Genomic DNA, 16,541 nt, shown 5'->3' with positions numbered 1-16,541 from the left:
AAAGGGTGCTGGCCAGAGGTGGCTGTTTCCGGGCTGCTCCACAAGGGGCCACGTGCCTCCAAGCCCCGCATTACCTATGATAGCCAGAAAGGCTTGCGCTGTGGCCGCGTCGAACACGCGTCCTCTCAGCGTCGCCTCACAGACGTACATCCCGGTGTCGGCGGACGTCGGGTTGCTGATGGTGAGGCGTCTCCCATGGCTGTGGAGCCCCCCAGCGACCTTCATCCCGTTCCTCTTCCAGGTCACGTGCAGCTCCTCGACAGGCCTGGGAGGGCGCAAGGCATGATTGACAACAACGGTGAATCACATAGGTGGCAATAATCGTAATTTCAGGCATTCAGCACAAGCCTGACAAAGCTAATTCTACCAGGAACCACGGCGGGTTGAACAATGGACATTTAAAAATCAATCCAGATGCGGCCCGACTCCCTCACGGCGCGCACCGACAATACATTCCGCTCAAGGGCTATTGAGCAAGGATAGCTAATTGCGGCAGCGATGGACCATAAGTGCTAATGATTCCATTTGCTCAGGAAAAGAATGTTTAAAATAAATACTGCTAGGGGATGTGGCTACATGGGAGGCATGATCATGGGAACCAAATTCTGGAGCGACCGCTGATGAGGCCGAGAACACCACGCCCTGCCGAGGAGAAAGGTGCTTCTTTCCTGTGCACCCACGGAGGCCCTCCACCAGCACCTCGGTACGTTCAGGGCACGCACTGCAGTCCCAGGCTTGGGAAGTCGGGCCCTATTTTCCCAGGTGTGTCATGTGTGTAGCCCAGCTGGACAAATGAGACCAGCATGACTGCTAGAACAACAAGCACACGCGTGATGTGGCTTTCGACTGAAGGGCCATCTCATCAGTTACAATGGATTTGTACCCCAAGGGTGGGACCCGCTGCATACCTGGCATTGGCGATGCATTCCAAGGTGGTCTCACTGGATCCGGCCACCACACTTCTGTTGCCTGGGGGGATCACAATGACGGGCGCCATGGTTTCGGGGGTGCCAACCTCTCCTGTGGCAGAGAAAGCAAAACTTCATGGGACTCTCCTAAGCATGGAAGATGTCAAGACCGGAACATAACACATGGGGGAGTCTTTTCAAGCCACTCTGATGGGACACCTGAATGTCACGACCCCACGCTGACCCATGAAGGGGAGCCCTTGGGCATGGTCATTGTCCCTGGCCTTCATCGGATCCTGGGGTGGAATCCACAGCTGGTAAGTGAAGATCCCTGCTGGGAGTCAAGGGACCCAGTGCTGGCTCCGCATTGTGGGGATAAGTGCTTTCGAGTGTGGAGCGTTTCCCAAAATGTTTGCTGACTTTATTTTTTTATTGCCTTAAGACTTCGCTTATTGAGTTACCTAGTCCACCCGCTCTTTTCAAGTCTGCCCAGTTCCACAAATATTCCATGTGTCAGGCACTCTACCGGGCACGTGTGCAGTTAGAATGGGGCTGGTGTTCTTACACGGGCGTAAATGTGGCTCTCCAGAGCAAACACATTCAATCAGCAAAGTGTTCTGTTCTGTCCGTGTACTTTCAATCCCTTTTTCTTCTCTGAAAAGTAAATATCCTGAATCCACCTCTGTTTTGTGAGTATCAAACTATAAATAATTTAGCTTATACTTCTGGTGACAAGGGAGAAAAAAGTATGACACGTCTTTGCCACTTTTCTCTAAAATACATGTAATATCAAAATTAAACTACCCACGGTACACTTTACTGCTGTTTATTTAGGGGAAATGAAGACAGATCAAACATTTTTAGAATGGGGATTTCGACAGGGGGTATAGAAGGCAGAGACTGGAAATAAAAATAAATTTAGATTCTGCAAATGCGAAATGCTTCATCTGGTACCTGACACTAGAGAGCTGGGCCCCCATCCCAGCACTGGGGACAGCTGTGGCAGTGAGGCCCTCGAGTGCCCACCACCCAGCACGGCAGTGAAAATGAGGACTGGCCTTGTCTGTGTTCTGCCTCTATTGCTTAAGCAGGATGTGATTTAAAGGTCCATGTGAGGGGCACCTGGGTGGCTCAGTGGGTTAAGCCCCTGTCTTCGGCTCAGGTCATGATCTCAGGGTCCTGGGATCGAGCCCCACATTGGACTCTCTGCTGAGCAGGGAACCTATTTCCCCATCTTTCTCTGCCTGCCTCTCTGCCTACTTGTGATCTCTGTCTGTTGAGTAAATAAATAAAATTTTTTTTTTTTTTAAATTAAAGGTCCATGTGAATCACACACACACACACACAAAGCTTGAGGTGCACGCAGCCACCATATTAATTTTTAGCCTATATGTTGATGATGTTGATGGAAACCGGTGTCTACGAGTCCCAGGGGAGGCGTCAAGCCCTTCCCAGCCCCTCTACTCCCAAAGCTAGCCGGGAAAGGCCTCTGTGGGCACCTTCTGAGGACGCTCTCTGCTCAGAATATTGTAGAGGCCGCTGGGCTGCTTATCGGATTCCTGGGGAGATGCTTGAGCACTGACACTTTCAAGATGGGGCAAAGGACAGACCTGACTGCCAATCAGATTAACAGCCTGCCTGTCATCTGTGAAAGTTGCTGATGAGAAGAAATGACCTGAGAAGCTAATATTTGCAAATAGTTAATGCGAAGTGAAGGAGAGCAGGAGCGAATGCTAAAAGGTCACTGAGCAAGGTGCTAATTTGGCATTAATCACCGCTCAGCCACGGTGGCAGAAGAGGAAACCCATGCTCAGCACTTGTCACCGCCCGGAGAGGATAGGCCCCCAGCTGGTGGGCCTCGGCGGCTCCCTGACCCCGGGACACTGTGCACGTGTGACACCAGGAAGCGCCAAGGTACAGCCCCTTGAGGGCAGGGCGAGTGGGACAGAGCAGCGCCACCCTGTCCAGGGTTCTGGCCATATTGACAGACGGAGCAGCAGGCTGATATTTCTGTAACTCACTGTCACACGTGCTGACATGTGCCAGGTGCCTTGCCTGCGGGGTTGGCTGGACAAGTCCAGTGACTCTTTGGATTTGATTTGGGGCACAGGACACTTCTGGAGAAGCAGGGGGTAAGAGGTGCAGATTAAACTGCGATCGTTCCTCATGGGAGCATTTGTGATCGGGGGGCGGGGGGGGTGAGGTGACCTTGACTCCTGGGAGCCGCCACAGCAAGATCAAAGCCGCGCTTCTGCTGCTGAAGCTGCTGTCATGATATTTCAGTGCCATTTTACCCAAGGAGCCAGAGGGCACACCTCCCAACTGCAGGGGCGGTGCTCACGACAGCGCAGGACGCTAGCACTCCTTTCTTTGAAACACTGATATTTCAATTGAATATGCATGGGCGCATGGATGACTCCCAGGTGACCACTAGGCTAGTGAACTGGGAATTTCGGTCATGTGAGAGACTATTATTCTGCAGAGACCCCAGATCCCAGCGTGCAGAGACTGTCCCTCTGAGCCATTTGTCCTTGGTGGAGGAGAACCTTCCCTATGTGTCCGTCTGTCTGTCTGCCCTATTTAGCTGCTGACTACTCTGCATACAGTAGCCAGGCAGGAAGTAGATTGTTCCAGAGACAAACTATTACGTCTTCCCTCTGTGTCCAGCTCCAGCCCACCATCAGCCCCGCCGTGGCCCAACACACTTCAGGCGTCCCCAGGCCACTACCGTCGCCCCCGCGGGGCCCATTCCGCCATCTGAGAGCATTTCTCCAGAAACCGGTTTCACCCCCCATCTGTGAATCGTTTCTGTCACTTTCTTTTTGTCATTGTGCTCCTCCCGTCTCTTCTTCCTTTACTGCTTTTTAGAGGGTTTTTACTTCTTTTTTAAGTGAGAGGTGGTAATAGAGGTGCTTTATCTGCCATTCTGAACCTGCCATGCTGACTTATCTACCAGGTTTTTTTTCCCTCACATTCAATTTTTAGAAGAGAGATGCAAAGAAGAATACCCAGGCATTTCAAAAAGAATAAAACGACCTCTTTATTTCTGCTATTCCACAGTGTCTGAGATACAAAAGCACTCAAAATCCTTAATGATCGGTTATTTTTTCGTAAGTATTCCACAATAATGAGTCACTATACTTCCACAAGGAATAGTACCCTCTCCTTCTCTCCTTCAATGCTCTATAGTAACACAAGATTTTTTAAATACTATATGCCAATGTATTAAGAATTATTCCTGAAAAGAAGGCACTTTACCAAGCCTCCTGTGTAGCAAGCAAGCCTATTGCTAAATGACTTGCAAATGTTTCCCCCATTTAATCTAATGGCAAGACAATAAGAGACCTATTACTGCCCCCCCTTTTACAGCCGAGAAAACTGAGGCCCAGAGTCACGTGACTTCGAATGTCAGAGAAAGGGCTTAAATAAAGGACCGTCTCCACCCAAATTTGTCAGCTTCCTTTCACTTAATGCTGTCCGCTCCTGGTAAAAACTCTGGTGGTGCTCAGCTAACGAAAAATTAAATTAACTAGAACGCTCCTTCCCCCAAGCATTTCCTTAACGGAGACTTTACCGTTGTTTTCCACCTGAACAGTTCCCAGGCTGGTTGGAGGTGAAGACGCTGAATCAAGAGGCTTTCTGCAGAGGTCAGCAACAAATGGGCAGCAGGGGGCTTTGGTGGCCCCAAGGCTGATGCTCTGTCGTTTTGGAAATCCAGCATCTGAGCCCAGAAACTGCACCTAATCCTCGTCAATCTCCCCCACCACGAACCCCTTAATCACTGGAGAGCTGAGTAGGGGGAAGCTGTCGAGGTTGCATGTAATTAAAAAGTACTTCTAAAGAACATCAAATCTCTCAAAGACAAAAAAGTTCAAAGTTCCCCTGAACTCTTAAAGCCACAGAGCTGTGGAAAAAGGAGGGTAAGCGGCAGACACCCTGTTGTACGGCTTTAGGGGAAGAGAAAGCATCGGGAGACAGACTCAGGCCTGGAACCCAGCAGGAGTAGGGGGGAGTGGGGAGGAAAGCCAGCCTGCGGAGGCCTCGGCGCAGGGCGTTCCTGGTGGGGGATGCAGTGCCAAAGAGCCCTCGCTGCCCGTGGGCTCAGGGTGCTTGGAGGAGCTGCAGGGGGCCGCAGCAGCGCAAGGGGAGCTGTGGGGCAAGGGGCGGGGACGGAGGGGTCGGCTCAGGGAGGGCCCTGGGCCCTGGGGAGAACTCTGGGCACTATCCTAAAGGCAGGCGGGCAGAGGACGGGACAGGGGATGACATAATGTGAGCCTGTTTTAAGACTCAAACCCTGGAATCCACCCTGGGGGTCAAGAGAGGACACGGGAGGTCAGGCAGGTGACTGCAAGCCTGGGTGGTGGGGGTGGAAATGAGGCGTGGGGCACTCTTCGAGGAGTCAGAGTTTGCTGACGGCTGGCGAGGGGGGATGTCTGTGGAAGAGGAGCTGTGGAGAGGGAAGCTGCCGACTCTGAGAGGGAAAGACCAGGTGGGGTTCAGGCTTGTGGGGAGCAGTTCAGGAACGGGGTTTGGGATGTGTGCTGCGGGGTGGACGCCAACTCCTCGCGCGGTTCTGCAGCGACCCCGGCATACCCCCCCACCCCCCACACTTGTTCTTCTGCCTTTCTGCTCCCAAAGTTCCCTCTTCCATCCTGCCTCCAACACCACCGCTGCCCATTCCTCAGAAAGCTAAAAATTAAAAATACAACTACCATATGATCCAGCAATCCGATTTCTGGGCATGGACCCAAAGGAAAAGAAATCACTGATGCCAAAAGATGGCTGTAGCCGCACGTTCACAGCAGCGTCATTCACAACAGCCAAGACATGGAAACAACGTACACGTCCACGGATAAAAAACTAAAGAAAATGTGGTGCGTTTATGGAATATAATTCAGCCACAAGAAGAAAAGGAATCTCACCATTTGCTATAACACAGATGAACTCTGAGGACGTTGTGCTAAGTGAGAGGAGTCAGAGAAAGACAAACACCGTGTGATCTCACTTGCATAAGGAAACCCTAACAGCGGAGCTCACAGAAACCTAGCAGAGACAAGGGTGTGGTAAAGGCAGTCAAAACGGACCAAGTCTTATTTCTAAGATAAGTACGACCTGAGGATGTAATGTAAAAAATAAAAGTCTCTAGGCACTGACAAATGTCCCCTGTGCAGCTCAGCTGTCCCCAGCTGGGAACCACTAGCTGGCTATAGGTCACACTCCTGGTCAGTAATATGGTCAGGAATAAAAAAAACCTTTCTTCAGAGTTAAAAAGAAAAGGAAAGGAAAGAAAGCAGCCCCCTGCTGTAGGGTGGTAAGCAGACAGCCTCTCCCTAACCAGGGTCTCTGTGTCCACCGGGACACAGCCTCTTGGGGCTGTCCCCAGCACAGCACACCAGACACTAACGGAATTCAGCATCGGTCTCTGCGCGCCTGTGTCCTGAGCCTGTCGAGACCCGGTCCCTACCCCAGGTGGAGCTCAGAACCGCTCCTAAGGCCTACCTCGGACACTACCACCCTCTAACATGAGGCTGGTCTCCTCCTGTCCTACCAGCTGTGGTCCCCATAACCGTGCCCACCCTGCTCGCTGCTATTTCCTTGCATTTGGCTGCAAGGACATCCTCATCCTGAGCACAAGCAGTGATGACCTGATCACTGTTGGCCACTAGCCCTTCTGTTGGACACGTGGACATGGGGATGTGGGGTGCTGGCCCAGTCTCTGGGAACAGACTCCATCAGGTTCCTCTGGCCTGGTCCCCTACTCTACTCCAAGCTTCTCTCCCTGCCCCCAACTACCCTAGGATGAGGGTCCCACAAGTCCAAAGGCTGAAAGGCACAGTTACAAAGAGAATAGTTTTGAATCCAGTCAACCTGGAAATGCCACCATAGCTCCTAATTGCTTGGGAACAGGTCACCTAACTTCTCCAAGCCTTATGTGTTTTGTTCGTAATCCGATAAGCATGTCACAGGGCCGTTACAAGCATGGGAACATGTATGTGGATCTGTAGATATGTGTGTGTACATGGGCCCGACACAGAGAGAGAGCACTGTCCTCCCCACTGGGGTCCTGAAGGTGTTTGGGGCCGGTGTCCTGGCTCATGAATATGAATACTCCAAGCCCCGAGAAGGCCTGGAGCACCAGGTCACAGCTCACAGGCAAAGCAGCACTTGGAGCCCGGAGCAGACACCTTTCCCCCACACTCCCTTGTTCCACAGATATCAACATCTCATTAAAAAAACACAGAGTTCTTTCTTTCAAAAAAGAGTCTGTGCCCTAAAGGAGTGGAATTTTCCAGGCCATCTGAGACAGCAGATCCCACGTTTTGGTTTTCACTATTAGCACCACTATCTCGAGTTTCCTGATTCACTGGTGGGTGCTCCTGGCAAATACGCCTCAGGAAAGCTTTGCAGCAGGCAGCTTGGGCAGGGTTGAGGTCATGGGCTCAGTTGCCCGCATGCTGCCTCGTTTTTTCCCGGGGACACGCCAGAAAATAATGAGGTCGAACTCTGCCCTCCACCAAAGGGTGCTGAGTCCCACTGGCCCTGAGGTACAGAACCCGGGCACGGCTCCCACATAAATGCGTGCGAGACGAGCAAGCCATGGGCCCTTCTCACACACAGCGGACGTGTCCCGGGAGAGGCGCCTCTATGGGAGGAAGGACGGTTCTAGGACAGCTCTGAGATCAGCTCTGCTTCCTCAATGCTTAGTATTGTCTGCAGCTACAGGGTTTCCAGTTTTCCAAACTAAGCATCTCATCAGGAAGCTTGCAGGTTATGGAATCTACAGGACTATTTGAAATCTCAAAATCTTCCTGCTCCGAAAAGAATCAGCCCCGAATTTGGAGGAACAAAGGAGACAAGAGGGTTGAAAACAAAGGGAATAATATAAGACAGTGAAGGCTCCCAGTGTTGAGCAATGCGTTCCTCGGTTTTGTCTTTTTTTTTTTTTTAAATCTTTCTTCAATGCCAATAATAATAACACATGTTGCTCGTGTTGAGCAGATGACATTAGCAGTTACAGAAAAGCTTTTTAAGATTCAGGCCACCTGCTTTCTGGACAGAATGGCAGCAGCCCCGCCCAAGCCAGAGGCGCGGGTGCCCCGGCTCCTCCCGCACGTGACTCTCAGGTCCCCACATCACCATGTGCCCGTGGGTCTGTCCACCTTTAAAAAATATTTTTAAAAGATTATATTTATGTATGTGAGCGAGCGAGAGAGAAAGAGCATGAAAAGAGGGAGCAGCAGGCAGAGGGAGAGGGAGAAGCAGGCTCCTTACTGAGCAGGGAGCCCAACACGGGGCTCAGTCTCAGGACTCTGAGATGCTCACCGACGGAGCCCCCCAGGTGCCCCTAGGTCTGTCCACCTTTTGGAATAAGGAAGGATGTATGCATTAATCATCTTGGTATGAACCAATGTGCTTTGGCCATAACAGCCCTTTCTGCAGGGCCTCATTGAATGAAGAACCAAGGCTTGTGCACATAGAACAGGGTTGGTTATTGTCAGCAGAGCATCTACGGACAAGAACAACATAAAACTGCCTTGAATTTCAAGTGCACAGTGGCTAGGCACGTGGTGGTGCTGGGGATTCCAAGTTTTAACCCCCAAGGTCAGCGTCATCCAGGAGGCGTGGGTCAGTAGCGGAAGCCGCCCGCTGACAGAGGGAACGCGAACAGACTGTGTGTGGCTAGGAAAGGAGAAGGCAGGGACACCCCAGGACAGGGTGGGTGTATGACAGCGAGGTCCATTCTTCCAGGGGAATCGGGAAAGCCTGAGCCATGTCCTTGAGAGATGGACAGGCATTCACCAGGCAGAAGAGGGAAGGAAAGGCGTTTTGGGAACAGAAAATGAAGAAGGTGGAAACCCGTCCAGCGTGTACGGGAAAGTGTCAGTTCCTCTGGAAGCTGAGGGGAAGTGCTTCTGGGTGCGCCATGGACTCTGTCCAGTGAAGAGGACCCTGACGAGGGGACCGTGCTGAGTAGGAGACGGTAGGACACCATGGGGAGGAAGAAGAGAGAGCAGAGGTACTCTTGGTGCACAGAAGTACTCCAGGTGGCTGGCCGGTGTGGTTTGGGCAGGCAGCAGAGCGACTCAGGGGTGAAAACTTGGAAGAAAGAGCGGGACTGGGGGTGAGGACACTGGCGTGTTAGGATGGAGGAGGAGGAAGGAGTTTCTGGAGAAAAGGGTCATGTTCAGGTGCCTGTGGGGTGTGTAGGGGACATCGGCTGGTCGGCGAGGGAGCAGTGACTGAAACCCTGAGACTCCTAAGTAGACCTCTCTGGGAGAGAGGAAGAGTAAGGACAGGAGGCAGGACTGGGGCAAAGCCCCGCAGCGCACCTCTGAAGGGCGGGCGGCCAAGTCCATGTAGGACTTGGGGAAGGGAGGAGGAGGAGAAGGAGTTTCCGGCGCCACCAAAATTAGAGTCTATGCCGTTCTTTCGTTCCAAGTGGACAGGAATTTCCATGTATAAAATCAAGGCTACTTCTGCTCAGTTTTTTTAAAAAATTAAAAAAAATTTTAATTAAAAAGTTTTTAGATTTACATTCAATTACTTAACGTACAGTGTATTATTAGGTACAGAGGTAGAAGCCAGTAACTCATCAGTCTTCTGTACCACCGAGTGCTCATTCCATCCTGTGCCCTCCTTAATGCCCATCACCCAGTCACCCCATCCGTCCACACCCCCAGCAGTGTTTCCTACGATTAAGAGCCTCTTATGGTTTGTCTCCCTCTCTGATCTCATCTTGTTTTCTTTTTCTCCTCTTTCCCCATGCATGCTCTTCTGTGTTGTTTCTCAGATTCCACGTATGAGTTAAATCATGTCGTATTTGTCTTTCTCTGACTGACTTATTTTGCTGAGCACCATACCTTCTAGTTCCAGACGTGTTATTGCAAAAGGCAAGATTTCATTCTTTTTGGTGGCTGTGTAATATTCCATCGTATATCTATTCCACATCTTCTTTATTCATTCACCTGTCGACGGACGTTTGGACTCTGTCCACAGTTGGGCTGTTGTGGACATTGCTGCTTTAGACACTGGGGCAAGGGTGCCCCTTCGGATCACTGTGTTTGCATCCTCTGTCCTGCTTGGCTTTTGAAGACCAACCTTTGAATTTACCTTGTGGGGCAATGGCTAAGGAAGGCAGAGCTACACGCAGCTGAGACGGCTGACCTTCGGCAACAAGGGCTGCAGTGGCCACAGACACACAGAACAGAGCCGGGGGTGCTCTCTGGTCACTTCCGTGGTGCAGTGTCTGCCAACAGCCTGGCTCTAGCCATCCTCAACCTGATTTCTGACAGTACGGAGGGTCGTTTAATTGGTCAGTCTTGTGATTCTTGACCTTCTCCCATGCACAGCAAGGGACGCTGGTGCTCTTTCAGGGGAGGAGTGAAACTGCTCCAGGATATTCCGCTTCAAGAAAATCAGGTGGCTTTTCTGTTCATCACTTACTTTTGCAACCACTTGGAGTCTGTCATCTTTCTCTGCATTATTAAAATGGCTTGATAAAGGGATTAAGTGCTTTCCTGCCTACAAGCACCTCAACAGGTATGTTTAGTTTGATTTCCCGCCACCCTGGGGGGCCAGCGTCTCAGCAGCTCGAACCGCCAGGTGCACATTTTTAAGAGAATGACATACACCCAAGTCCATATATGTAATTTATATATATATCTCCAAGGATTCTGAGAAATCAGTAATTTTTTTCATTAAAATGTGCTCCATGGGACGCCTGGGTGGCTCAGTTGGTTAAGCAGCTGCCTTCGGCTCAGGTCATGATCCCGGCGTCCTGGGATCGAGTCCCACATCGGGCTCCTTGCTCCGCAGGGAGCCTGCTTCTCCCTCTGACTCTTCCTTCCACTCTGTCTGCCTGTGCTCACTCTCACTCACTCTCTCTGACAAATAAATAAATAAAATCTTTAAAAAAAAAAAAAAAAAAAAAATGTGCTCCAGTGAAGGGTATGTCGGTACCACAGACCAGGTCATTCACTAGGACCCCATGAGGTGATTTTTCTTGTGGCAGGACGCGGACAACGTTAATAGGAGCGGTTCTATGAAAACTGAAATAAACAGCATGACTTCTCTCCTGATAGGAAAAAAAAAATCTTCTTCGCTAAGGAGAAGGGTCCTCCTACCTCTTTCGTTCCCCAGGTTCACCTAATTTCTCGTCACCTGGCTCCGGAAGAGGCGAGGCTGAGTCCTAATTTCCGGGTTAACAATCTGTGGTGAGAGGAGGTGTCTAAGGAAACTTCCCCACTCTTCGAGATGCCGTGTCCCTTATCATTTGTCAGCCAGAATGTGGTCTCGAACTGCGATGATGTCACGCCGGTGTGGGGAGGGGGAGGCGGGCGTGTGGCACCGGCGACAAGCTCGGGGCGGGGTGGGGGAGGCAAACCCCATCACAAATGCTCTGCCAGCTCTCCTGAGAGGAGCACGCACCAGCTGACCCAATCCTTCTTGTTTACTGTCCAGTAGGAGGCGGGAAAGAAAAATGGCAGGAAATGCAGCAGTCTATGCCATTCACAATTTTATCTTTGCATGTACTTCCATTTTTATCTCACTACACTTCTGGACTTTTCTATTGACAAGAGACGATAAATAAAATAATATGACAGTATGACGAACAATCCCCCAGTTTCTTTTCTTCTCGTTTATAATGTATTTGAGAACTTGTGCATTTGGAAATGAATGGAATGTAACAAAGAATGTGTTTGCATCAGCTCTGTACTGGGCCGAGAAAAATGAAGGAGATAGAAGACAGCTTTACAGTGGGCTTGTTTACCTATTTCTTTGGGGATGAGCATAAATTGGCAGGCAGAAGGCAGGATTTACCATGCCTGGACACTAGAGTGACCCAAATATCTGATTCGAGATATAGGAGCTGATAAACTGTTTTTCATTTAAACACCTAAAGGCACAATCTACCACTTCATGTTACAAGAACCATAGCCAACAGAAAAACTGGTTCTACAGGCAGGCCGGGTGGGCTAGAGGGCTAAGAGAATCTGTTTTTCAGGAGAGTAGGTCAATTTCCTGAATGGCAGTCTAAAATTATTGAGAATGTAATTAGGAACAATAACAGATCACTTTTAGCTTTAATGAAGACATTCCCTTGAGTAAATGTGCCAAACATGCAAATCTGGGCATGGAGCCCAAGCCCACCAGGGCAGCTGATGCCCACCCGGGGCTGTGAGCAAGGGCGAGGGGAAAACACAGGACCCCTTGGCAGGGGCCTTTGAAGGCTCCGTCTTCCTCCACCACCCAAGCTGGAGGAGTTCTCTGGCCAAGAGTTTTCTTCAAAGTTCAAAAGAGAGATGCAAAATATTTAGAGGTTGGCAGATCTGTAGGAAGAAGATCACTGCATTTACTAAGGAAGGGATGAGAACCACGTTCGACTTTTTCTAATGACTACCAAGCCATCATGTCGAGGACACAAGCGACCCTGCCTGGTGATCTCCGCCTCTGCCACCTGGAGGGCCCTGTGCCGGCCCCCATGCCTTGCTCAGCTTTCCCCTGGCCCTTCACCACCTGACATACTGCTCACCGGACTTGTTAGTTTTGTTCGTCCGTGTCTCCCCGCAAGCTTGCAAGACCAGGAGGCTCAGACAGTACCTGATGTTTTGTTAGGTGCTCAATAAAAACCTCTTACGTGAACTCGGGTGGAGGTCTGGGACAAGTCTTTCCTTCTGGTGTTTTGGAGAGAGCTCTACCAGGCTGGCTGCCACAGGGCTGAGGAATAACGGTGTCACTAGGGAACATTCTGCTCTGGGCCCTCGGCCATGCCACGGACAGCTGGGTCTTCTGTGCCTCAGTGTTTCCCTCAAGGCTCCAGAGTCCAGAGTTTCACTGTCATCAGACCCCATGGCATCCAGCCGCCCCCTTCTGACCTGAGTGCCCCACATGACCTGCTCCCCCGAATCCCACCCATGCAACCAGGCCTGGGAATGTGTCACTTCCTCCATGAAAGTTTCCCAGGCCCACAGTAAAAATGATCCTTCCACTTTGTACGTGTGGTGCACTTTTTTTCCTTATTGTGGCTAAATCTACTTAACAGAAAGATAAGCATTTTTAAGTGTATGGTCCCATGTCATTAATTCATTAATTAATGAATTAATTCATTCATTAATTCACTTTTTTTGTAACCATCACTGCCAGCCATCTCCAGAACTTTCTCAGAAATCTTCCCAAACTGAAATTCTGTCCCCAGGAAACACTGACCTCCCCCCATCTCCCCTAGTCCCTGGCACCGATCATCTACTTTCTGTCCCCGTGAGAGTTTTATTCAAGGTGCCTCGTATAAATGGAACCACACAGTAATTTTCCCCTTTGTGACTGGTTTATGTCACTTAGTCTTCAAGGTTCACACGTGCTATAACGTTTGCAAAATTCCCTTCCTGTTTAAGGCTGGATAATATTCTGCTATAAGGACGAACTGCATTTTGTTTATCCAGATCATCAGTGAAGTCGATCATCTTTCCACGTGCTTGTTGGCCATTTGTGCACCATCTTGGGAAAATGTCTATTTGCGTCCTTCGCTCGGGGTCTTATGTTGAGGGTTGCAGGTTGCTTGCTGTGACGTAGGAGTTCTTTACATATTCTCGATATTAATCCCTTATCAGACCTAGGATGCGCCAATATTCTTCCTATCTCATGGGTTCCCTTTTTACTCTGCTGATAGTGTCCTTTGAGGTAGAACTTTTTAAATTGTGATGGGGTCCAATCTATTTTTCTTCTGTTGCTTGTGCTTTGGGTGTCATAGCCAAAACAGTGTCACTAAATCCAACATCATGGAACTTTCCCCTGTGTTTTCTTCTAAGGGTTTTATAGTTTTTGGCTTTTGATTGTTCTGAATACAAGTGTGCTGTCCATAGTTATAAGGTATGTGGTGCACCGTTTACACGTGTTGGAAACATCCTGTAGCTGGTGGTGCCCGTGTCCTGCCCGCAGTCTCTGCTGCTCACTCCTCATGGACAAGCCCAGGGCCCTCTGCTAGAAACTGGGGTTCACACCTGAGGTTACTCGAGGGTCAGGTTTATGGCTGGCCCTCTGTGGGAGTCTCAGCCTATCAGTAACCTGTGCTGTGTGTGGATGGCCTTGTGGTTCTTAGTATGATTACAGCATACCTTTCAGCAACAACCACTGGGGCTGCTTGGGCAAAATGAAGGTTTATTAATCATGAGACTTGGGAATTAAGCAACACTGCCAGGGCCATGCAGGGAGGCGGCAGGTAGAAGGGGTTCTGCTTCTATGGGGGTTGCGGGTGGGGGCCTACAGTTTCATAGGCTCACTCTTTATTGGTGCATTAAAAACATAAAAGCAGTCATTTAAAGTCCAGGAGGAGAAAAAGTAAGCGGCCCAAGTGGTCAGTTATCAAATTCAACTCTGAGCTCTAAACAAAGAGCCTCGGTACGGAAGGCAGCCTGGGTCCACGTCTGGTCTCGCAGCTGGCCGAGTGTTTATGCCAAGACCCCCATCTCTGAAATGGGTGCTGGACATTGTGGCTTAAGTCAGGCACTTGCATCACAAAAGGGAAAAATAAAAAGGCCTGTCAGGGACATTCCACGACTCTGGCCCACAAGTGTGAGGTGGATACACAGGCCAGAAGGCCAGTAAATTAATATTCCTGAAAGTTGTACTCAACCAAGAAGGCGTAAGTGGCACTAAAGTGGCTTCTGATCTCTCCCCGAGGTCTCCTGGGTACTGAGAACAGGTGCTCACAGAGGCGATGGGCACGCTGTGTTCTCCATATCGGCGCCTTGCTCTTCCCCATCTCCCTTACACACCCTACACCCCTTTACGTGTGTGTCTGGGGAGCATGTCTAAGTAATCTATTGCACTCACATCTTCATCAGGCTCACATACTTGGTTTCTGGGGGAAAGTAGGACAAGATCCTCTCTCCTCCAGACAAGGGCATCTGTATAAGCTCTCTGTTCCATCCACGCTGAACTCCTTAAAGGCGTGTGATGTTCATAAACTCCTTTATGCTCAAAGCCTCTGGCAAATCGTAAGTGGCCTAATAGATGCTTACCAGACTGAACGAACCTAACTTACATTTTCCAAATAGATCTGCAGATCGATTCCTAAAATATCAACATCTCTTCCCAAGACAAGAGTTGTACACACAGATGTCTGCAGAGTAGCATTGCTGGGCTCCTGGGGTATGTCTGTGACTAAGTGCCAAGCTCACATCCTGCGGAAAATCAGATGTTCTTTACAAAGCATGGGATTCACAGACAGAATCTGTAACTAGAAAAGTGTCTTTAATAGATAAAACAAAGAACAAAGGAATTCAATCCTGAGTCCCTGGAGAAAAAAGAAAATTAACTTAACAAATGCCCTGAGCACATGAGAGAAAGAAAACTAAAAAGGAGATAAGTAAGAGAGAAAGGGGTCACAGTCTGTTCAGCAGAACAGAGCTCAAAAGTCACAACTGTGCCCTCCTCCTTAAAATACAATAAGGATCTTTAGAAAACCAGACTAAATTGAAGTTATTTTCCCTTGCAACAGATACTACTGTTCAACTCAGAGACTAGAAATTATGGCCGTCGGAACTCCAGGTGAATTCGTAGTCTGGTTATAAAGAAGCCTGCCCAGGAAACCATGCGGCTGGTGAACAGTCCCAGGGCTGTTATATTTTGAAGACTTTGCTTGATTGGAACAACATAAAATAGAACGCTTTGTATTTTTATATCCTTCCCCAGCCGTGTGAAAACAGACAAAGCTGAGGGCCAACATGGGATGAGAAATGCATTTCTCAAGGCTCTGGCTCCTCGCCAGAAGTGGCACCCACGGACCAAGAGATGACCCTCTTTTGATTTTTCCATATGAGGCTGATACTGTAAATAAAACCAGAGCTTTTCAAATTAGGAATCCAAAGCCAAATAAAACCCTCATTTCCATTATTAGTATTTCGTAAAACTTAAAATTCTCAAAGGTGGTTTATACAGAGAACTGAAGAGAGATTTTATCAATCGCCTGGCATTTTCTTATGTATCCCCACTCTAAGCACAAATGTTCACACAAATATATTGATGAACATTCCCCTTTGCAGTGTTTTGGGGTCATCAGTTTCGCATTTATTTCACTGTGGAGGAGGGCACACTCTGAAACAGAAAATCTTGCAGGATTTCTATTCCAACCATCTCAAAGCAATGGTGAAACGTAAATGTTCCCAGACAATAAACAGTGAGTGAGCAACCTGAAGGACAGCCAAGCCCCTCAGCCAGATGCATCCCCAAATCAGTTCAGGAATGGAGCCGTGGTCCGCTTTCTGACTTTAGGATAAAGGAGCATTTCCCTCTGGACAAAGGAGCGGGGACTTTACCTCACCTCTCCTCTAGGCAGGGCGGGCAGGGGCTGGACCCTCTACCATCAAGGTGGCCCTGACTTCCCTCTGTGCCAGGGCAGGGGCTCCGCGGCTCATCAGCTGTTTAGCAGCCTGCTCAAGGAGCCCTGACCCTGAGCAGTGTAAATAATCAGGCTCAGAAGTGGGCTGCAGGAGAGTGCCACATCCAGTCTGACCACATGGGTAAGACAGGACTGCGGGTCTTGGTGCTCTCTCTCTCTTCCTCCTATCCATCATGTGCACTCTTTCTCCCCCTGTCTCTGGGAATTAGGTGGGTCCTTGTCCTTGTAGAGGGGCA

The 16,541-nt window shown here is 49.6% G+C and overlaps 1 protein-coding gene across 3 annotated transcripts in view; it reads right to left on the bottom strand.

Annotated features, from left to right (window-relative positions):
• SDK1 (sidekick cell adhesion molecule 1) overlaps window positions 1-16,541 on the bottom strand; it is an 867,118-nt gene that overhangs the window by 232,421 nt on the left and 618,156 nt on the right. For all 3 annotated transcript variants that reach the window (XM_059154465.1, XM_059154466.1, XM_059154467.1), the window contains exons 6-7: window positions 909-1,020; window positions 75-265 (exon numbers count right to left, since the gene is read on the bottom strand). In XM_059154465.1, the coding sequence (XP_059010448.1) occupies window positions 75-265; window positions 909-1,020 (303 nt within the window). The remainder of the gene's footprint in view (window positions 1-74; window positions 266-908; window positions 1,021-16,541) is intronic.

This window comes from Mustela lutreola, chromosome 17 (genome assembly GCF_030435805.1).
Source record: "Mustela lutreola isolate mMusLut2 chromosome 17, mMusLut2.pri, whole genome shotgun sequence".
NCBI classification, from domain to species: domain Eukaryota; kingdom Metazoa; phylum Chordata; class Mammalia; order Carnivora; family Mustelidae; genus Mustela; species Mustela lutreola.
The sequence above is the reverse complement of the archived record's forward strand: the minus strand, read 5'-3'. Positions and strand labels throughout refer to the sequence as shown.